The 22,495-nt window shown below is 48.3% G+C and overlaps 1 protein-coding gene across 2 annotated transcripts in view; it reads left to right on the forward strand.

Annotated features, from left to right (window-relative positions):
• Window positions 1-22,248, forward strand: part of ATAD2 (ATPase family AAA domain containing 2) — a 558,187-nt gene extending 535,939 nt beyond the window's left edge. For both annotated transcript variants that reach the window (XM_078686807.1, XM_078686808.1), the window contains exon 28: window positions 22,040-22,248. In XM_078686807.1, coding sequence (XP_078542933.1) covers window positions 22,040-22,075 — 36 coding nt within the window. In that variant the 3' untranslated portion in view covers window positions 22,076-22,248. The remainder of the gene's footprint in view (window positions 1-22,039) is intronic.
• Window positions 22,249-22,495: the final 247 nt, after the last annotated feature.

The following is a 22,495-nucleotide window of genomic DNA, read 5'->3' on the forward strand; positions in this document are numbered from 1 at the left end:
TTTAGGTGCTACTATGCAAATCTATGTAATTTCAGCATTTTTGCCATTTTGGAAATATTTTAGGCTGCATATATGTTTTCACATATGCATATATATATATATATATGTGTGTGTGTGTGTATATGTATGTATATATATATATCTATATATCAAACACCGTTTTTTTCGTATTCACGAACGACAGAGAAACAGACACTTGCTTTTCTTCTAGAAGCACATATTTATTTTTCAAATTTTCTCGTGAACTGCCATGTGCTATATCCAGACGCGTTTCGGCAGTCGCATATATATATATATATATATATATATATATATATATATATATATATATATATATATATATATGTATATATATATATATGTATATATGTATATGTATATGTATATGTGTGTATATATGTGTGTATATATGTGTATATATAATGTATTTTCTATTTGATCTGGGAATCCCGCACATGGGCGAGGATTATTCATAGATTAGGACTTTGCGTATACCCCTAGATGAGAACTAGGATAACAGGTAAGTAACTAATCCTTCTCTCCGTATTTTAATCTCCAGGATAGTGTTATAAGGTTGAGGATCCTTTGTAAGAATCCCTGTATCCTTGGGTATTTGTATCCACCAAATGTGTAGGTATGTCCCTCCATCTCTTCCACATCTCCAGCAACAACCTGATGTGTTGGGGTACATAGTACTAGACTCCATGTAAACTCAAAACTATCACATTAGTAGTTTATTTTTTGCCTCTCTATGTTGCAGGCTTGTACATTTTTTGTAGGGATCCTGCTAGTGTGCAGTTGTCACTTTGTCTGTGAATGTTTAGAGTAACTCAGTTTCCCAAGCGATTTTATATGCCCATTTTGGTTCGTCGGCTGCTCTGCAAGAATATTATAAAGTATCTATGAAATCTTTAGTTGTGGTGTAGGTGCCCAGGAATTAAGTTGCTGCTTCCTTGGTGCATAACCCAATGACTTATTTGGGCAGTCGTAGCCTTTCCTATTTGGTTAACTTCAACTCTCTTTGCAGTCATTAAAGGACTTGATTATGCTCCTGGGAAAACATGTTCCATATCATAAAGCATCCTACTGGTTTCCAGGACTTCAAGCCCACAGCATCTTGTCCTGCGGTGAAATTCAAATCTGATAGACTACTAGCCGCAGATTCCTTTACGTAGAATTATCCCAGGCGTAAGACTGGACAGGGAAACTTTTTGCCACTACATCCCTGCGCGCCGGAGGGACGGCATCACGCGACTCCGGCCAGGCGTCGTCCTCGTACGTGATGTCAGCGAGGTCACATAAGTCCCACCCCGGTGCACCTATGTCAGTTTTATCCTTTTCCGCGTGCAACGCGGATCTGGTCTCTGCTCGGGCCTGTTTGGGGCCCTTTTTTCTTCCTCTGTCTAATTTTTGGGTGGAACAGTGTGCGAATGGCTTCGGGCTTCAAGACTTGCATGTCGTGTGGGCGTCTTATGTCGGCGTCGGACCCTCACCTCATTTGTATGTGGTGTTTAGGGGAGGATCACGGCACCACTGATTGTGAGGCGTGCCAACAGTTGAAGCCGAAGTCGCGGCGGGAGTGCCAGATGAAACTACTCTCGGCGCGTCTCTCAAGGTCGGCTTCCTCTCCTCGATCAGCCTAGGCAGACGGCTTCAGATATGGCCGTCGTCCTCGTCCTTCTCTGATGTCGTGAGAGCGTCACTCCTCGGTGGGTAAGTGTCGCAGTTTGTCCCCGGGGGCTGGTGTTCCGTCTGCCGGGGGCGTGGGCTCTCTGCGTGTGATGCAGCCCTGCGTGTCGTCCTCCTCCTATACACTGTTTCCTGGTGACGGAGCGTCGAGAGTCCAGATGGAGACAAATGCGGCGGCTTTGCAGGCGTCACTGTCGTCTCCTCCTCCTTTCCCTCCTGAGGCGTCAGTGGATCCCTTGCTTTGTGCAGGGCCCTCCGCGGCGGCTCCGGCACAGACTGGTTCGGATCCAGGCTTGGAGGATGTAGTGCTGTTGGGGTGCGGCCCTTCGGGGGTCCCTCCTTCAGACCATGGCGCCTCCACCTCGCCGCAAACTCTAGCGCAAGTCCCTGTGGTGTCGCGGGGGCTCGGGTCGCATCCCGAGCCCCGCTCGGCCCTCTGGGCAGGCAAAGGCCTTGTCCACGTCGGAGCTGACGGCGCCGGCACCTGCTGGTCCGGGTTTTGCCACAGGTGTATTTGGACCCTCCTAGTCCCGCTCTGGGTCGAGGCTGGGTGGGGACCCCTTGTCCCCTTCCGGGCCCCTCTTGTCCCTCCCCGCAGGCGGCTGCCTCGTCGGAGGGAGAGTTGGAGGTTGAATCGTCCTTGGTGCCGCCGCATGGGTCGCTGGGCCACCTCCGCCACATCCTGGGCCGAGGCTGGCGGAGGGCTTTGTGTCACTCCCCCGGTCCCTCTCGTTCCTCCACACAGGTGGCTGCCCCGGCGGAGGTCGAGTTGGCGTCGTTACGGCACCGCCCCTTGACATCTTCGGCTCGGCTCCGGTCCCCGGCGTGGTGTGACTTGGAGGAGCCCTGTCCGGTGCCTGATGGTGTCGACGTCCTGCTTCGAGCGGCGGACTCTATGGCTCCGCACAGGGGTCGTGCTGCGGATTAGTCTTCGGACGCTCCCTCTTCTCCGGAGGTTGACTGCATATTGGTGCCATCCTCCCCGGAGACAGTCCCCGGTGTGGTGTCTTTTTCACCAGCATCATAGAGGGGCGACTCCCTGTCATTTCTGAGGCGAGGTGTTCGTCGGAGGAGCTACAGGTCCCCCATTCTTCGGTTCCTTCTGACTTCCAGGTCTGGCCTTTGCCCGCACCACTTGACTTCGGGGACGGCCGCCTTAGTTTGCAGCAGTCACCCACGAAGGAGCTGCTTTCTCCACCGCTGCGCCCTACGGAGGCGGGTGCAGCCTTCGCTCACTCGGTGTCCACGGCTGTGGGCATTCTGCACATGGGTGACCCGATTGCTCATTTCCAGGCGGACCTTCTCTTGGAGGTTCTCCACCAGGGCTCTGGTGGGGGGGAGATCTTGCTTCCCTTTGATGGTTCGCGCCTTTCTTCCCTGACAGGGGCTTGGAGGCGCCCCGCCTCAGAGGATCCGTGCTTCAACACCTTCTGCACCGGCACCTCCCAGCTATGCGTGACCTGGTGTGTCTTTCCCTCCACCCCTCTGCCTCCAGTCCACTTTTATGGACTGCTTTTCCCTCCCTGCAGCCACTGTTGACTCTGCTGTCCCGGGAGGCCCGTTGGTTGGACTCTTGAGGGCGCAACATGTTCACCTCAACCAGCGCTGCCCTGCGGGCCCTTACAACCTTGTGTGTGTTGGCTAGGGCCTCCTCCTGTTTGTGGGACACGGCTGAGTCTTTGGGATCCGCAGCTTCCCAAGAGACTGTTCAGGTGGATTTACAGCATCATGCGTTGGATGGCTGGGAGCTAGCTGCATTTATTCTCCGCTCTGGACATCTCGGAGGTGCTGGGCCGGGCCATGGCTTCCTCAGTCGCCCTCTGTTGCCATGCTTTGCATTCGGGGCGGCGTGTTTACTGAAAATATTCGGGACGGCTGATTAATTTTCCCTTCGATGGCAGCCTGTTATTCCATACCCCGGCTGACTCTGCCATCCAACGGTTCCTGGCAGGGCTTCCTCCTCCTCCTCCTCCTCCTCCTCCTCCTCCTCCTCCTCCTCCTCCTCCTCCTCCTCCTCCTCCTGGGTTTTTTCCCGTGGCTTTTTCCTCTGCTGCCGAAGTTCCTTCCAAAGAGGGTTGCCATTTCTTGGGATTTAACTTACCCTATGTGGGGTAGTGGTGGCTGTTCTCTAGCTTGCGCTCTGCTAGGGAGTTCTGGTTGCCTCCGGGCCTCTGCTCTCCATGGCATTTATGTATGTTGCTGATGCTTCTTTAGGCCATGTGCGCGGACCCCTCGTCATTGTGTCCAGGCATTTCCTCGCCTTCAGCCTCCTATCCTGGAGGTTGGGATGGTTCTGTGTTTCTCCCTGGTCTGGCGTAGCCTGCCTGGTCTTCCTGGGGCCTGGGCTGTTCTGCCTGCTTCCGGCAGCGTATTGCTGCGGGCACTGCTCTGTCTGGTCGGTTGCCTTCTGCCTATGGTGGGCACACCTTCTTTCCCCTCGTATCCTTGGGCCCTCTATGCTTTTCTTCTTCCACTTCCTTGCCCTGGAATTGGATATAAACTCTGTTGCCTTGTAGGGGCGTGGGGTGCTTTGGCCTTCCTGGACTTGCCTTTGGTTCCTCTGCTGAGGGTGAACGTGCTTCTTCTGAATTCTTCTAAACTCTCTCTTCTTCCCACATCCCTCTTGGGGTCGATTGTGTTCTGCTTCCCCCTCCTTGCCTGGGAGGACGGGCTCTTCGCCCTGTCCATGGGACTAGTCCCCTGTGGGCCTTTCTGTTGTGTCCAGGCTGGTGGGTCCTTCCGCAGACCCTCCTTCCCCGTGGGTACAGCTAGGGTATCTATTCTACGTTAAGGAATCTGCGGCTAGTAGTCTCTGCAGATGTACGAGTTACTTACCTTTGGTAACGATGTATCTGGTAGAGACGATTCTAGCCGCAGATTCCTTCCCGGCCTGCCCTTCCTCCCCTTTCTGCGAGGACCCTTGGGTTGGTCTTGGGTACTCGCCTCCCGGTGGGGGGCTGTGTCTCCTGTGAGTGCCTTCTTTTGCTCTTGACGGGTGGCTCCGTCTTGTTGCTATTCATTCCTCCTCTTTAGTTCTTGGAGGATAGGGTTACGGTGCTTCTGTGCCCCGCTGCTCTGGTTACTCCAGGTTTGGGGATGTTTGCCTTCCATCTCTATCCTTCCCTCCTCCCCTCACTTCCATTCCACTTGCTGCTAAGGGATCCTGGCCCTTCTGCTAACCTCTGAATAATGGTCATCTGGCCATGTCTTGCCCTTGTTCCTTGGGGGGTGGTTGCCCTCTATGTTCGGGTGACTTGGAGGTTTGTTGTTCCTGTCCGCCTTGGGACTGGCTCACTTTCCTTGTTTCTGAGCGGGGGTGGTAGGCCTGCTACATGTCATGACTTTTTACAGATGTTTTGTCTCCGGGGCACGGGGCTGTTTACGTACTGGCAGAGTGGCTGCTCAGGGCTCTGCCCTGTTTTTTCTTCTGCCCCTGCCTTTGGACACTGCAGTGTTGTTCTGTTCCCTATGGTGTAGACTGTCTCTATTCCCCTTTTTTCTACTCTTTCGCACTCTGTTCCCATGCTCCCACAGTTTTTTGTCTGGTGGCTCCGCCTTGTGGTGCGGAAAAGTTCTCCGAAGAAAACTGACATAGATGCACTGGGATGGGACTTATGTGACCTCGCGGACGGCGCCTGGGTGGAGTCACTTGATGCCGCCCCGCCGTGCAGGAATGCTGTGGCAAAAAGTTTCCTGCTAAAGTCTCACGCCTGGGGATAATTCTACGTTAAGGAATCAGCAGATAGAATCGGCTCTACCAGATATATTGTTACCGAAGGTAAGTAACTCGTACGTTCGCATGAATTGATTTGTATGGTGCAACTGTTGTGTTTAGCCCCAGCTGTGTGGAGACACTATCCCCGATGCCCAGGGTCATTCTGGTGACACTTGAGAGGTGTAGTAGTTTGTTTGTTTGTTTATTGATTTGTATAGCGCTGAATCACCCATGAGGGTATCTCGGCGCTTGAGACTAGACTAAATAACAAGATCAGAAGGTTAGAAGAGGGATGTTTTTAACATCTTTCTTAATTGGGCCAGATTAGAACAGGCCCTTAGATGAAACGGCAGACTATTCCAAAACACTGGAGCCAGGTAAGAGAATGCTTTGCCTCCACTGCGCGCCTTTTCGATCCTCGGGGTGGTGATCAGAAGCTCCGTGCTGGATCTGAGTGAGCGCGTGGGGGAGTAGGGGGCCAGTTTACTAGTCAGATATATAGGCCCTTGCCCCCTGAGAGCTTTATTAATTATACAGCCTATTTTGAACTTTACTCTCTTTAGTATGGGGAGCCAGTGAAGTTGATTCAGGAGAGGTGCTGAGGGTGTTCTGGCTGGAGCGTCTACCGTGAGGCGGGCAGCAGTATTCTGGACTACCTGTAATCTCTTTATGGAGGCTCCGTTAGCTGAAAACAGGAGGGCATTACAGTAGTCTAGTCTACTAAGTACCTAAGCCTGCATCAGCGTTTTCTTGGTGGATGTGGGAAGAAGGGGGAAGATCCTGCACAGAAGACCAAGGATTTAGAAACAAGAGCCCGCCGTGGTGTTAGCATGCGTCTCAAGGGTCAATTTGCGGTCGATTCTTACACCGAGATTTTTGACTGCTTCTTTGTGGGTGGAAGCAATGCCTAGTTCATCCGGCCACCAGGTAGGTGTCCAACGGGTTTCAGCTCCTCCAAACAACATCATTTCCGATTTGCCAGCATTAAGTTGTAAGAAGTTGGTCTGCAGCCAGGTGGCAATGGATTTCATGCCTTCAGAAAACCTAAGTTCGGTGTCGGGATTGTTTTTCTCAAATGTCAGGAGGAGCTGTGTGTCGTCTGCGTATGAAATGGGGGTGAATCCTAATGATCTCATCAATCTGGCCAAAGGGGAGACATAAATGTTAAAAAGGGTAGGGCTGAGGCAGGAGCCCTGAGGGATCCCCTTGCTGACTATTGTCGTGGCAGATTTAAAGGTGCCCATAGTGGCAGTCTGTGTACTATCAGTCAAAAAGCTGGTGAGCCATTTTAGAGCCAGCCATCCAACACCTATCTCCTGGAGTCTCTCCAGTAGGATCCGATGGGAGATAGTATCGAATGCTGCTGTTAGGTCAAGCAGCACAAGAAGTGCTGCCTGTCCTTTGTCCATGGCCATACGAATGTTATCCGTGACTTCAATAAGGGCGGATTCGGTGCTATGTTTGGCTCTGAACCCCGATTGGGAAGTATCTAGCTGTTGTGAAGATTCCAAGAACTCAGAAAGGTGTTTATTAATGTGTTTTTCAATTAGCTTGGTCTGTAAGGGAAGAAGGGATATTGGACGATAGTTGCTAAGGTCAGAGATAGGAACTTTGAGGTTCTTACGTAAGGGTATGATTAGAGCATCTTTCCAAGTGGATGGGAGATAGCCACTGTTGAGGGAATTATTGAGAATGGATCAGATAGGGGAGAGAGCTGGGTAGCGAATTTGGTGGTAATTTTAGCGGGTATGATGTCCATAGGAGAGCTGGATTTGGTCTTATCCAAAAGGGATGACTTCCATGGGGCGGGGAAGGAGAGAAGCAGATTGGGAGTGCCCTGTGTATTAACTGTGTTGTTCGTATTGAGGGTGGAAATCGAGTTGGCCGAGAATGTTTTGATAAATAGAATCTATTTTCTGGGTGAGATGTCGCAACATTATTGCAGAGCGCCTGAGAGGGAGATTGCGCCGTGTCACATGCTTTGGGATTAGAGTAGGATTTAACTATTTTAAATAGGGTCCTATAGTTGGAGCCAGCTTGCTCCAATTGCTGAGTAATGTAGATCTTTCGCGCTTTCTTGATATTGTGGTATGCTGCTAAAGCGCTTTTATATCTGTCTCTGTCAGTGTCCTTATGGAGTAGTCGCCAAGTGCGTTTTAATTTCGTGCACTCCTTCTGGGCCTGTTATGTTTGAGTAGCCAAGGGACATGCCTCCCCACCACCACCACCACCCTATCCATAAAATGCTTACGTTTTTCAGTTTCTCACACCGACCATTTAATTGTTATCCAAAGGTGTGCTGCCTGATAATATTGGAGTATGTTTGGAAGTGCTAGCCCGCTCTTCTCGAGGGGAGCTATCAATAGCTAGATTGTTTATTAAACCTACCTTTGCCCCTTCCCTGTATGAATTTATCAATGGGATTCTGCAGTGAGTGCACTACCTCTTTTGGTATAGCCGTTGGAAGAATTTGAAACTAGTATAATACTTTTTGGAGTTTGATTATTTTTATTACATTTATTCTCTCTATCCATGAGATAAATTGCCCCTTCCATTTATTCATGTAGGCTACGATGTGTGCCGATGGGCTGCGCCAGTTGGCTCTGTTCCATGTGTCCACTGATTGGGTGATGTAAATTCAAAGATATTTTATGGGAGTGTTTGGGCCACTACATTGGATGGTTCCTTCAAATATTGCTCTAGATCTTGCGCAGGGAAATGTTCAAGATCTCAGATTTATCTGTATTTATCTTGAAACCGGTTACTATTTCGAAGGCCCTCAAGCATTCCCAGAGCACTTGCCAGTAGAGAGGTCTCCGGGTCTGTTAGTGTCAGTAAGACCTCTGCAAATATGCAGATTGTATGCCCCCGCATAAATCGCCGCCACAGTGACTTCTCTCATGGAGGGGGTCACTGTCCCAGTTTCCAGAAAAGTAATTGAGTGCTGTTGGGGTTTTCACTAGTAACACTGCAAATTCTCTGTAAATGGCTCTTGTGAGGCCATTTGGGCTTGGTGCCTAATTTGGTTTAAGTGATTTATTCGCGTTCAGAACTTCCTGCTTGGAGATGGGTACCTTCAGCATGTTTATCCTATGCGCTGGGTCTGTAGGGAGTGCCTGGTCATTAAGGTAAGAGGCTTATGGTGTCCAGGTTTTTATTGCCTGAGGAATAGAGCCTTCTAACATTGCAGAAAAGCATCCCGCTTTCCCTCCTAGTGTTTGACTACTCTACCATTGGGTGCATGCAACTTGGGAATGTATTCTGATTTCTTTGCGCTCTTAATTTACCAGCTAATATTTGCTAGCCAGGTTCCACTTGTCATAGAATAGTTGTTTTAAACATAAAAATTGTCTGTGCCTTTTCAGTTCTTAAGATTCTAAACTGTCCCTGCAGCTTGTTTCTTTCCTTTTTCGATTGCTTAGTGGGGCAGCTCTGGTGTATGCCATCCGCATGGTCCAAATCTGTAGGACTTGGCTCACGCTAAGTCGTTCTTTTATGTATTTAAAGGCTGCCGAGGATATGGCTACCTCTCGGAATGTTGCCTTAAGCGCGTCCCAGTAGTTCCATATTGTTTAGGCGAATTTTTCCCTATGTGCACTGTTTTGTATTGTATCGGGGGTGGGAGGAACCTCCAGTCTCTCCTGTCTGCAGTCTGCTAGTAGCAAGGTCACTTGGCTATGATCCAAAATAATGACTCATTGGATCTGAGTGTCTAATACACTGACCATTAGATCTCGGTAGATAAAGAATGTCTATTAGTGTATGATTTGGGAACTTGCAAGTAAAAGGTATAATCCTTGGTGTTGGGGCTTATGTTGCCAACAATCTGTCAAGCCTAGCTCAGTGTATTGTTTAGTTTGTTGGAGGCCATTCTCTGCTTGTTTTGAGGGGTGACCCATCTCGCTCGGGACCAGATAAGGTTGAAGTCCCCTTCAATCATTCCTCCGTTGCAGGGCCCACCAATGACAATAAAATGTCAGCGAGGAATGCTAAATATTAATAGGTGTGAGGTGCAATTTATAAGAAATTGTAGTAGTAAGCCCCTACCATCCTTGACACGTTGGATCTGGTGTACCTGAATGGGAGCTTCCTCCTAATTAGTTTCGCTTCTCCTGCTCTCTTGGTAGTTCCAGATGCCCAGTATTGTGAAGCATCGTTTTTGTTTCATGCAAAACTGATCCTGTTTTTAAGATGGGTTTCTTGTAAGACTAGATTAGCCTGCTGTTGGTTGAAGTAGTGCCAAATCATGAGTCTTACTTGGCGAGTTAAGACCCCTAACATTTAGCGTGGTGACGATTATCTGGACGTAGTAGCCCCTAGGGTCCTGAACTCCGTTTCTCAGTCTGAACATCTCATGGTGTGGGATTCCCCAAGTAGTAAAATTAAACCAAGCAACATAACTTTTGTATCCCCTTTGTTGGTCGGTCTCTGTGCTAGAGCGATTGGGTCTCCAATCACCTAGACTAAGGTATGTCTGCAAAGCACACGTGTCATGGTTGGCAGTTTTTGCACCAGCTTTCCCCATCCCTCTATCCCTGTTTTAGTCTCGCTCTTGCCCTGTGTACTCTCATTTGCTGTGAAGCCTCGATCTCTTCTCTTCTCGTGTGTTATGTTCTTGTGTGGGTTCTTACCTTGCCTCTGCGTCTTTACCCTGTGTAAACAGTACTTCATATTTTTTTTTTTTTAGAAGAATCCAGTGATCGGATCAACTTAGTGGTTTTTGTGCATGGGGCATTTGTTATAGGTAGTGCGCTCCTAGTTACTTTCTCTGACCGCTTTCACCCAATGTTTCCAATGCAGGGTAGGTTGTCCCCCGCGGTGTTATAGGGGACACTGTCAGACTCAAATGATTGCTGGCGTTATAGGGTTTTCATTCCCTGCAGTGCTTCTGCGTCGTGCCACCCACGCTGGGCTGCAGTTTGTGGTAAGGAGTTGTTTCATCCCAAAGGCCTCACAGGTGGCTCCGCACTTTTCTCTAGCATTGTGGCTGGTATTATTTCGTTTTGATCATTGTTGCCCACCCCCCTCCCGTGGTACTTTCTAGCAATGTTCTGCACCTTCCAGTGTTCATGTGGGGGTACTCCTCGTAATGCCCTTCGGTATGCCCAACACCTTTCTCATGTGCAGCTAAGTTCAGCCGTGTCTTGGAATGCTCACCAATTGTAGGCCTCTCTCCTATCCTGGGCCATGTTAAAAAAAAATGTCCCAGTCCCGACCGCCTCTCACCATGGTCATCTCACTTTGTTGCGCCTGCATGCTCAATTGGCCCTGTGTTACTGTGCTCCATCCCCAAAATGAGGGGCCTTCACGCCAGGGAGTAGGTTAGCGTACACAGTCTCCTCTCTGCATTCTGCCTCCTCTGGTAGGCCTCAGGGGCGTAACACATCCACCGCAGACTGGGGGTGCCCCGAACTGCAGGGGGCCCCTTAGCACAGTACTCTGCTCTGTGCGCTCCAGATTCAATCCGGAACGGGAGCCCCTCTGTACAATGCAGGGGTGCCCTCAAACTTTTGTTTCGCCACCGCCAGGCTCGCTTCCCCATTCCTTCCACGGGGTAGTCTCCGGCCGTGACAGCGGACATCTTGCTTACTCCCACCTCAGCTGGGGGTTGCTCATCCCACCAGCCTTTCGTTCCTCTCAGGGTACTGGGTCCAACCAGCCGAACGTGTCTGCGGCCGATTCCGCTGTGCTGCTCTGTAAGCATGCCCGGTTCAGTAGAGTCGTTCCATGGCGGCAGGATGCCCGATCTGTCCAGCAAACCAGCTTGCGTCCCTGTGCTTCAAGTACTCTTCGGGTTTTTTTGTGAGCAGATCTGCATGTCCTGTACCCCATTTGGGTAGCATGAGTCTGGGGGGAGGACGGGCCATATGGGAGCAAGAACCGGTGCAGGTCACTCCAGCCATCTTACCCGAAAGTCCATAAAGGTTTTTAAAAAAATAATGTATCATCCCTTCTGCAGTGCCTTTTGCCCAGGTTGCTGAGGCATAGCACATATCCAAGGGCAATGCAAAACACAGACTACAAGTGACTACACCCTACACTGTAAGTCACTTGTACCAGTACACTGCACCAGATTTTTTCTAGACCATTGTTACTGTGACAAACTGTTTGTAGGTTAGTGATCACTTACAAATACATAATGTATACTTTACATATTATCACAAAATGACCTATAAGTCTATTCTTAGGTTACAAGTTGATACGGTAATATTGTGATGTGGAGGTTGAACACACTTATCTTCTGTGGTTTTATTGGGAGGAGAGGTGCTTAGCTACCAAAATCTGCTGTAGTTAAGGAAGAGGATATACATGTATTTCTTTTTTCAAAGAGTCTGTTGGACTTCCAGAACCACAGTGGAAACTGTGGTACTTAATGTTTTTTCCAGGAGCCTCTGGCTGAGCTCTGTAGTGGCACCAAGGTGGGTCTTCACGGATTGACACCTCTACTGCAAGTTGGACTGGAGCCAATGCTGGAGACCCCTTACAATGACTTTAAATTTAGGAACTGAATGCAAACCGTGTCCAAGTCATACATTCATAGACCACACCCCCCACTCCCCTCAAAGCTTTTAGACCAGAAATGCGCATAATTCAAAGCAGTATATCAATTGGCTTGCCACTCGTGGCTTGCGTAACGGGCAAGTACGGTGGTTTCTCTGATGGTGGATACTGCAACTCTATTGGAATGGTAGACTATGAACAATCTTCCAAATCCCTTATATAGAGGTCTTAATACATTATCTTTGGCGTCACTTGTAGCAATGATCTGGAAGTAAGTAAGAACAGTACTCTGTTGGTTGTGATGGTTCAGCTAGCACCCAAAGAGGTATAATAAAGTCTTCATAGATCTAATTACTTTTTGTAGGTCGTTAAAGTAACTATGGAGAAAATTCTTCAGCTTATGGAAACATCGGACAGACGGGACATGCAGGATACAAGTGGTGAAAATATTTTGCACAAGGCCATACAAATGGCAGAGTCTACCTTACAAATGCGAAGTAACAACACTGAATGAGGTAGCTCTTAATACTCCTTTAGAGGAGTACATTTCTAAGATTTTAAGGACAGTTTGGATATAAAGGAATCTGAAAGACAAAGTTAGAATTCATGCTAGGATGAATTATCTGGGAAAAAAGAGTTCAGCAAGACCTATTAGCTAGAGCATCTGTTTGAAATCATTTTCATTTTATACATAGCAATACCTGTCCCCTAAACACACAAATTTGGCTCTCTAAAGTGGCCTGCGTTCCCATGCACATCAGTTAACCCCTCTGCTGCTGGATCGCCTTTCTGATGGATACATCTGCCAGTGGATTCCTCACCTTGTGAATATCCCCTTGCGTCAGCAACATTCGGAAATCCTTTTTGTAGCTTCGCGCCGACGTTGACGACGTCACAGAGGCACGACACCGCGTGCAACTCCGCTGACGTTACCGACTCCATAATAGGCCCACGCCGGCGTGATGACATCAGTTCCCTTTTTTCCGCGTCGTCGATGCAAACTGTTTCTAGGGATCCTCTGTAGCTGTTGGTAACTTTGTTACTGTTTGTTTCTTTTCGGTGTCCTTTTGCTTCTCTGTGTCGATGTCCACGAAGAAGACTTGGTTCAAGCCCTGCGGAGAGTGCGGCAAGACGATGTCCATTACGGATCCGCACAAGTGCTGCTTTTGGTGTTTGAGTTAGGACCATGACGTCGAGGAATGTTCATCCTGTAAGAAAATGAATCCTAAGGCTCTCCGTGAGAGGGAGGCGAAACTCCTTGTTGCAAAGTTGAAGAGCAGGAAGGACAAGAGGTCGAGGTCACGGACTTGTCGTACGAGGTCGCGCTCGAGGTAGTCTTCGTTGCATGCTTCGAAGTCGTCGAGGAAGAAGCACAGGAAGAGATCTCATGAGTCTCGCAATCACTCTGGGAAGGGCTCGAGACCGAAGTCGCAGGTGAAGTTGCTTCGCAAGGATGTGGCGACTCCTACTCCGTCCGGAGGTTTAAGTCTCCGAAGGTGAGGCTTTGCCTGTGAATTTGCCTGCACATTCACCGAAGCCGTTGTCGAATCCTTCTCCGGCTCACTCATTCTTCTGACCAGGAGGGTGAGAGAGAATAAGAAGATAGAGGAGAAGATGAGGCTCCGTTGCCTGCGGGTTAGTCGACCCCGGTGCACCAGCCTCAAGTAGAGGTCGAAGTCGAGAAGATTCCGCTCCCTCGAGAGCAGCCTGTGGGCTCTTATCCAGCTTTTCCTGCTCCAGGTCAGGACCCTACTCAGTTCCTGAATGCTCTGTATGGAGTGTATTCAAGAGCTATGTACCCCTCTGGTGCACCGGTTGATCCCACGGGTCCATTGGCATACAATCCGGGTATCCCCCCGACTTACGCTCCTGCGCCTTTTATGCCATTCATACCGGCTCTGACGCCGACTTGGCTTTTCTCGGCGCCGCCGAAGCCTTCGACGCCAAGACCATGGACGCCGACACCTTCGACGCCGATGGAGATTCCAATCCGACCTAGTGTTCAGCGGTCTGGTCCTCCGGCTTCGGGCACTGCTCCGGCTCCGACGGAGTCTATTCCGGATCAGTCGACTTCATTCATTAAGGAGAGGTCGAGGCGTGAGGCACAGACTTATGGAAGAGCAGCGGTACCGTGAAGCAGAAATGGAAGAGGGTGAGCTGCAGGATTCAGAGGATCTTTTCGATCTGAGAGAGGCTAGTGGACTTGAGCTGTCTACTGATTGGGATCTGGCCTCTGTTTCTGATGTCCCTTCTAAGGATGTGACACCTTATCACGTGGTTATAAGGAAGGCTGCAGACTTGTTGAATGTAACACTTCCTACTGCAGAATATACTGACTGAAGTCCTTCATTCGCCTACCTCTGTGGTCGAGCCTATGCTCCTTTCAATGATGCTTTGGCGTAGCCTATATCTGAGGTTTGGAAAAGACCGCTTACAGCCCCTGCTGTTTCGAGAGCGGTTGCAAGAGGGTACAGGGTGGCGCCTGGTGACCCGGACTTTTTATCCACAAACCCCTTACCGGAGAGCTTGGTTGTGCAGGCGGCCTGCTCGAAAAAATCTGCGGGTGCTTTTCCACATGTTCCTGGGGATAAGGAATCAAAAAAGCAGGACCAGGCTGCTAAAAAAGTCTTTTCCTCAGCAAGCATGGCGCTTAAATAGACTAATGCTACTTGTCTTATGGGACGCTATATCCATGCGTTGATGGATTCAGTCAAACAGCTGGTTCCAAAGCTTCCTGAGGAGGATAGGAAGGATTTTCAAGAGGTGATCACTGACACTCAGGCTGCCGCTAGACGGGTCATTCAGAGTGGTCTGGACACTGCTGACTCGGTGGCAAGAGTGATGGGTTCTTCAGTGGCCACAAGAAGAGCTGCATGGCTTAAATCCTCTGAATTATCTGCAGATGTCCAAGCAGCCTTGATTGATTTGCCCTTTGATGGGTCAGGATTGTTTGGAAAGAAGGCTGATGCTGCTTTAGAAAGGTTCAAGGACAGCAGAGCGACAGTGAGATCTTTGGGCCTACAGTCCAGAGGTACTGCGGGGAAGAGGTTCAGAGGTTTTGGCAGGTCTTCCTTTCGGACCTACAGACAGCCGCAGCAACAGCAAAATACGCTGTACAAGTGGTACAGAGGCAGGCAAAGAGCTCGTCCTAGGGGTCGTCAGGCCTCCTCCTCCTCCTCTACCTCTTCCCAACACCCTGCCACCACAGCAAAGCTGCCCTAGGTCTGCCATTCTGGATCATGTGGGCCCAGTTGGGGGGCCGGCTTACCCATACGAGATTGGGAATTTATTACATCGGATCTTTGGGTTCTCAATCTCTTGGAGAATGGGTATGCTCTTCCCTTTCGGGAATTCCCCCCCCCCCAATTACCTCCATGCCAAGGTTTTTGTGCGGGGGACCACCTGCTGCTCTTGCAGGAAGAAGTCCTGGCTCTGTTCAGAAAGGGTGCGATAGAGGTGGTTCCAGAGCAGGAGAGTGGTCAGGGGTGCTACTCTGGTATTTCCTGATCCCCAAAAAGGATGGCAGACTTCGTCCAATCCTGGATCTCAGGATCTTGAACCTTTACCTGAAGCAGGAGAAGTTCAAGATGCTCACCCTTGCGCAGGTTCTCCAAGCGCTGCTGGAAGAAGACTGGATGGTGTCGATCAACATGCAGGATGCGTATTTCCACATCCCTATTCTGAAGTCGCACAGGAAGTATCTGTTTTACTGTGGGATCGCAGCACTACCAGTTTGCCGTCCTTCCGTTTGGTCTTACTACTGCGCGCCTCGAGTCTTCACCAAGGTGGTGGCTGCACATCTCAGAAGGTATGGGGTTCCGGTATTCCCTTATCTGGACGATTGGCTGATCAAAGCGGAATCTCCAGAGAAAGTGCTCCATCATCTGCAAGTCACAACTCAGTTGTTGTACAGGTTGGGTTTTTCAATAAAGGTACCCAAATCTCACCTGGTGCCCTCCCAGCGCAACCTATTCATAGGTGCAGTACTGGATACTACTGTATGTCGGGCATTCCCTCCACCTCAAAGGATTCGCGACAAACAGGAGATGATCCCTTTATTTCTCAGTGGAGCGGTTGTTCCAGTCCTGAAGGTCCTTCGTCTGCTCGGTCTGATGGCTTCCTGCATTCTGTTGGTCATCCATGCACGCTGGCATATGAGGGCACTCCAGTGGTGCCTCTGCAGGCAGTGGTATCAACACAACGGAGATCTCAGGGAGTCTATCAGGATCTCCAGAGAAACTGCAGCGGATCGGTCTTTCATGGAGTGTGGTGGCAATCTGTCTCAAGGAAAGCCTTTCCAACTTCCTCCAGCGGTGGCCACAGTGATAACGGATGCGTCCACTCTAGGGTGGGGTGCTTATCTGGGGGATCTGGAGATCAAGGGTCTTTGGAATCCAGAGGAAAGGTTGCTTCACATCAACCTTATGGAATCGAGGGCGATTCGTTTGGCGCTCAAGGCCTTCCTCCCTTCCCTTCGCGGGCAGTCGGTTCAGGTCCTGACGGACAACACCACCGCGATGTGGTATGTAAACAAGCAGGGAGGAGTAGTGTTGCAGTGTCTCTGCAGAGAGGCTCTGCATCTCTGGTCCTGGGTTCAGGATCATCAGATTTGTCTGATGGCAAATCATCTGGCCGGAGTTCTGAACGTGCGTGCAGACAATCCCATCGGCAGTTCTCAGCCGGCCACGAGTGAAGGCTTCATCCGGAGGTAGTTCGTCACGTCTTTCAGACGTGGGGGAATCTTCAGGTGGACCTGTTCACCACTCGCGAGAATGCACACTGCCCGTCATTCTGCAGCCTCCAGTTTCCGATGCAGGGGAGCCTTGGGGGACGCGTTTCAGTTGAGTTGGGACTCACAACTCCTTTACGCGTTTCCTCCCATACCCTTGATTCCTCTGGTTCTGAGGAAGATTCGCCAAGACCGGGCCCAAGTTATATCGATCGCCCCGGATTGGCCAAGAAGGGTGTTGTACAAAGATCTTCTCCACCTCTCCTCCTGCCTGCCGCACCGTCTCCCTTTCAGGGCAGATCTCCTCTCTCAGATGGAAGGGCAGGTTCTACACCCCCACCTCCAGACCTTACACCTTCATGCCTGGAGATTTAACAGGGCAACCTGAATTCCTTTTCTCTCCCACATGATGTGGTGGATATCATTCTGTCGGCCAGACGTGACTCCACCAAGTCCATTTACTCTTATAGATGGTCTAAATTTGTTGCTTGGTGTGGGGAGAAGTCCATTGACCCTGTGAGGGCTCGTTTGTCAGATATACTTCTATTTGGTCTTTCTTTAGCGCAGCAAGGGTTTGCTGTGGCTACAGTGAAAGGTTATCTTTCCGCTTTGTCGGCATTTCTCTGCCTGCCGGATCAACCGTCCTTATTTAAATCTCCAATTGTTTTAATATTTCTGAAGGGCCTTACAAATAAATTTCCTCCTGCTCCTTTTATTGTGCCTCAATGGGACTTGAATCTGGTGCTTACTTTTCTAATGGGTTCCCCTTTTGAACCTTTACATAATTTTCCCTTGAGGTTGTTGTCCTTTAAGACGGTTTTCCTAGTTGAAATTACCTCGGCAAGGAGGATAAGTGAGCTTCAAGCTCTAAGTTCAAAGCCCCCATTCTTGACCATTCATGCTGAACGAATGGTTCTTAGGACCAGGGCTGCTTTTCTGCCTAAGGTGGTTACTCCTTTCCATCTGGGACAGTCTATTACCCTTCCAACCTTCTATCCTCCCTCTCACCCTTCCAAGGAGGAGGAGAGGCTTCACCGTCTGGACCCTAAGAGGGCGGTGAGCTTTTATCTTGATAGGACAAAAGACTATCGAGTTGATGACCAGAGATTTGTTGGATTTGCTGGCTGCAGAAAAGTAAGTTAGAGCTGTGCACAAGCGCTCACTGTCAAGATGGATAATACTATGCATCAAGATCTGCTACGCCCTGGCTGGTAAGGAACCTCCAGAGGGTATAAGAGTCCACTCTACTAGAGCAAAGTCGTCAACATCTGCTTTGTCTAGAGGTGTACCTGTTGAGGACATTTGTAAAGCGACAACTTGGGCCTCCCTCCACACTTTCACGAAGCATTACTGCTTGGATACCGAAGTGAGGAGGGAAGGCCACTTTGCGCGTTCTGTCCTCCAGGATTTTCTGGTATAGGAGAATGGACACCCTCCTCCGGGAGTGGGGACTGCTGTGGGAATCTATTCACAAGGTGAGGAATCCACTGGCAGATGTATCCATCAGAAGAACAAGTTACTTACCTTCGGTAACGCTTTTTCTGGTGGATACAGTATCTGCCTGTGGATTTCTCATTGACCCACCCGCCTCCCCGTTGTCCACTCTTCTATACCGGAGTATCTGTGATGTTAATATGTTTTTATTGTTGAAGGAAAAGTTTTATTTCAATTGTTTTTCTGCTTGGTTTCACACTGTGTGTTTTCTTGACATTTGTGTACTGTGTATACATCTACTGATGTCTGTCCGTCCGTGTGCCTCGAAGGCACGGAAAAAAGTGCAGAACTGATGTCATCACGCCGGCGTGGGCCTATTGTGGAGTCGGTGACATTCAGCGGAGTCGCGCACGGTGTTGTGCCTCTGACGTCGTCGGCGCGAAGCTACAAAAAAAATTCCGCATGTTGCTGACGCAAAGGGATATTCACAAGGTGAGGAATCCACAGGCAGATACTGTATCCACCAGAAAAGGCGTTACCGAAGGCAAGTAACTTTTTCTTTGAGCCTTTACCCAGGAGGATCTGGGTAAAGGCAAGTTTTCCCCTTTTATCTATGCTTTTTACCTAATCCTGCTAAAGGCAGTGCTGGTTAGGCTTGCCTTGTGATAAAGAGCATAGGATGTAGAATTGAGCCATTCATTGTGCTCTGTGCTCATGCCCCTTGAGCTACCTACACATGACATTCTATTTCCATTGCTGCACTCAGTCCTATCTTGTATTGGTGAACTAGTGGTATCACTGTGAGGTAAGAGTTCTCCAGCATTTGATGTTGCATATATTGTCTTGTGATAATCAAAGGAGAGAGTAAGGGTTTTCCACAAACATCCAGTTGTGGACCAGGATTACTCCTATTCCCCTTGGGCAAGTATTTTTTGAAACAAATAAAGGAGTATCTCCTGCAGATTATAAGGTCAATCGTCTGGAGGATAGATATAATGGCATAAAAGGAAATACATTTCCTTTTCTTTAAAACCCCTCACTCACCAGCCTGGCGGTGACATGCTTCATCATCGGGGTCCACCCTGGTGGCCTAGCGTCACCAGGGTGTGCTTCGACACCTGAACTACAGTGGAGCGGGTTGTGACTGTAGGTGCAAAAAAGAATAAATGTTAAAAATTGTCCTGGTTTAACTCAAAAATAACTTTATTATAGAGTAACTGAACAATGTTAAAAATAATGGTGAGATGGTAGTAGGCAAGTTACGACCCATTCATCTCTATATGTGTTGGTGTGCATTGGTCGACATGTTTCTACCATAGGGACAGTGCCCGGTTTCTTCAGGACCAAAAAACAGGAGGACGGGAGGTGTGGGCCCCCTAAAAGGCTCACCCTGCCCTGATCCCCTGTTGAACCCTCCGGCAAATTGCTCGGGGTGTGTGCTCTCAGCTAAATAAGTGAGCAAGCAAAAGAAAAAAGAGACCTGTGGAGAAAAAGGAATAAAAGCAAGTGTCAATTGTGGACATATTTACTCTCCTGTTACGTCGTGGAGTGTCTCTATTTAGTGAATTATCATGCCATATAGATATCGTTTTAGCCCTCCGGGTGAAAAATGGTGGCATCCGAGGATGCTGAGCATAATCGATTGATCAATATATACGTGCATCGCTGCATGCGTTATGCTTGGCGTAGTTTTTATGCCACCTTGGCGGCGTGCTTATTCGCTAGTGGTTAGCACATCAGTCAGGGTGATGGGGCTGTGCTTATTGTCAGGCAGAACACCTTGGTGCGCTTAATAAATGGTGGCTATGAGTAAACAGTGCTATGGTAGCGTGCGCTTAGTACGTATTTAGTCGTTTCGTGAAAGTAACCGTAACAATCAACAAACATGACTAACATACATATAACATTTAAAGTACACATGGGCATGGTGGCGTGAGTTCAGGCTTACTTAATTCAGAGTTCTTATGCGCTTCATCGGGTTGGTTTCTCTTTTGCGCCTCGCTTCCCGCAACCCGGCCACACGCTCAAACCCTTTTCCCATATATTCCGCAATTGCAGAATGTGTTCATCTGTTGCGAAGAGCCTACGCCCTGCCCGATGAAGCGCATAAGAACTCTGAATTAAGTAAGCCTGAACTCACGCCACCATGCCCATGTGTACTTTAAATGTTATATGTATGTTAGTCATGTTTGTTGATTGTTATGGTTACTTTCACGAAACGACTAAATACGTACTAAGCGCACGCTACCATAGCACTGTTTACTCATAGCCACCATTTATTAAGCGCACCAAGGTGTTCAGCCTGACAATAAGCACAGCCCCATCACCCTGATTGATGTGCTAACCACTAGCGGATAAGCACGCCGCCAAGGTGGCATAAAAACTACGCCAAGCATAACGCATGCAGCGATGCACGTATATATTGATCAATCGATTATGCTCAGCATCCTCGGATGCCACGATTTTTCACCCGGAGGGCTAAAACGATATCTATATGGCATGATAATTCACTAAATAGAGACACTCCACGACGTAACAGGAGAGTAAATATGTCCACAATTGACACTTGCTTTTATTCCTTTTTCTCCACAGGTCTCTTTTTTCTTTTGCTTGCTCACTTATTTAGCTGAGCACACACACCCCGAGCAATTTGCCGGAGGGTTCAACAGGGGATCAGGGCAGGGTGAGCCTTTTAGGGGGCCCACACCTCCCGTCCTCCTGTTTTTTGGTCCTGAAGAAACCGGGCACTGTCCCTATGGTAGAAACATGTCGACCAATGCACACCAACACATATAGAGATGAATGGGTCGTAACTTGCCTACTACCATCTCACCATTATTTTTAACATTGTTCAGTTACTCTATAATAAAGTTATTTTTGAGTTAAACCAGGACAATTTTTAACATTTATTCTTTTTTGCACCTACAGTCACAACCCGCTCCACTGTAGTTCAGGTGTCGAAGCACACCCTGGTGACGCTAGGCCACCAGGGTGGACCCCGATGATGAAGCACGTCACCGCCAGGCTGGTGAGTGAGGGGTTTTAAAGAAAAGGAAATTTCTTTCCTTTTATGCCATTATATCTATCCTCTAGGCATATATTGTCTTGCCAGAATCCTCACTCCTATTGGCCTCCACACCGTTATTTGCTTAGTTGCACATTCTTCTCATTTGAAGCAGCACTTCTAGGTGGCATCATGGGGCTCTGCTCTGGGCTCATTCCTCCCAGAAGGTGACCTATACTAAACATACAGTCTCAATAGATTAAAAATATAATGTTGATACTCAACAATGTGGCAATTGGACAATAAATATTTGCGCGTTTCGGTAAAACACGCCTTCATCAGGAACAGTCACACAAAGCTTTATCTATATAGTGGTGGGTATAAAGAGCTTTATGAAAGATGTCTTCAATCGCTTTCTTTGATAGAATAAAACCTTTTTACAAAAAAAATGTCAGCTATTTGGAAAGGTAAGAGGCTGTAGTAACCACCCTTAAGTATCTGGTGTATGTTCAATCTTGAACATGGGGTTAATAAAAGCAGACCTGATGTATGGTACACAGAGATTCACAATAAAAATGTAGTGAAGTGTGCTGCATTAATGGCGGTTAACTAGTTGGAGGCAAGATAATCCTCTTGAGTGAAATCTCGGTCTGCGAGGCAACGCCGTGGATATCGGGTGTGCGCGTCCTGATAGACTCGAAACAATATCAATCTAGAGACAGCTGACTTTGCCAAAGCAAATCAGGCTAGCTTTTACTGTAGTAACACATTCATATAGTGCTTGTGCATTTGCATGTGTTAGCACTTTAAAACCAGACCTGCCTACTTTACCACTGCTTGTACATATGTTTGTGAATCTACCCCAAGACTACCTAATCCAGAAGATTAATATTTTTTTATGGTAGTTAAATTAACCTTTCATGTATATTTTCTGTATACTAATACTTATTCTATTGCTTCTTTTCAGGAACTGCGAGAAGAAATTGAAAACTTCAAGCTTTAATCATAGGATTGCCAGAATTTGTAGAATTTTCTAAATAAGTTAATTTTTTCTTAAATGTCTTGTATTTTTTGCTTTTTACTGATTTCTAGTCCTATCCAAACTGCAGATGTTTTATAAGAGAGATGTATATGTATACATGTATATGATCGAATAAAAACTGTTAATGGTTTTTATTTTTTGTGTCTGTGTTTAAAGTTAATCCAAAATCAACAAACTAAGATTCCTGGACAGCAAGGAGTGTTGTGAAGAAAGTTCTTGTGTTTCACTACCTGATTGTCATTTTTACTTTCAAGAGGTTGTAAGGGGAAAGAGTGAGTGAAGGTGAGATTCAACTTAGTTCTGAGTTGGGCCATCACTAAACATGGATATGGAAATCTGTTCAGCAAAAGCCTGCATTTTGGGAATCTTTTCCCAAGTGGA

Source organism: Lissotriton helveticus, chromosome 4_1, assembly GCF_964261635.1.
Source record: "Lissotriton helveticus chromosome 4_1, aLisHel1.1, whole genome shotgun sequence".
Classification (NCBI taxonomy): domain Eukaryota; kingdom Metazoa; phylum Chordata; class Amphibia; order Caudata; family Salamandridae; genus Lissotriton; species Lissotriton helveticus.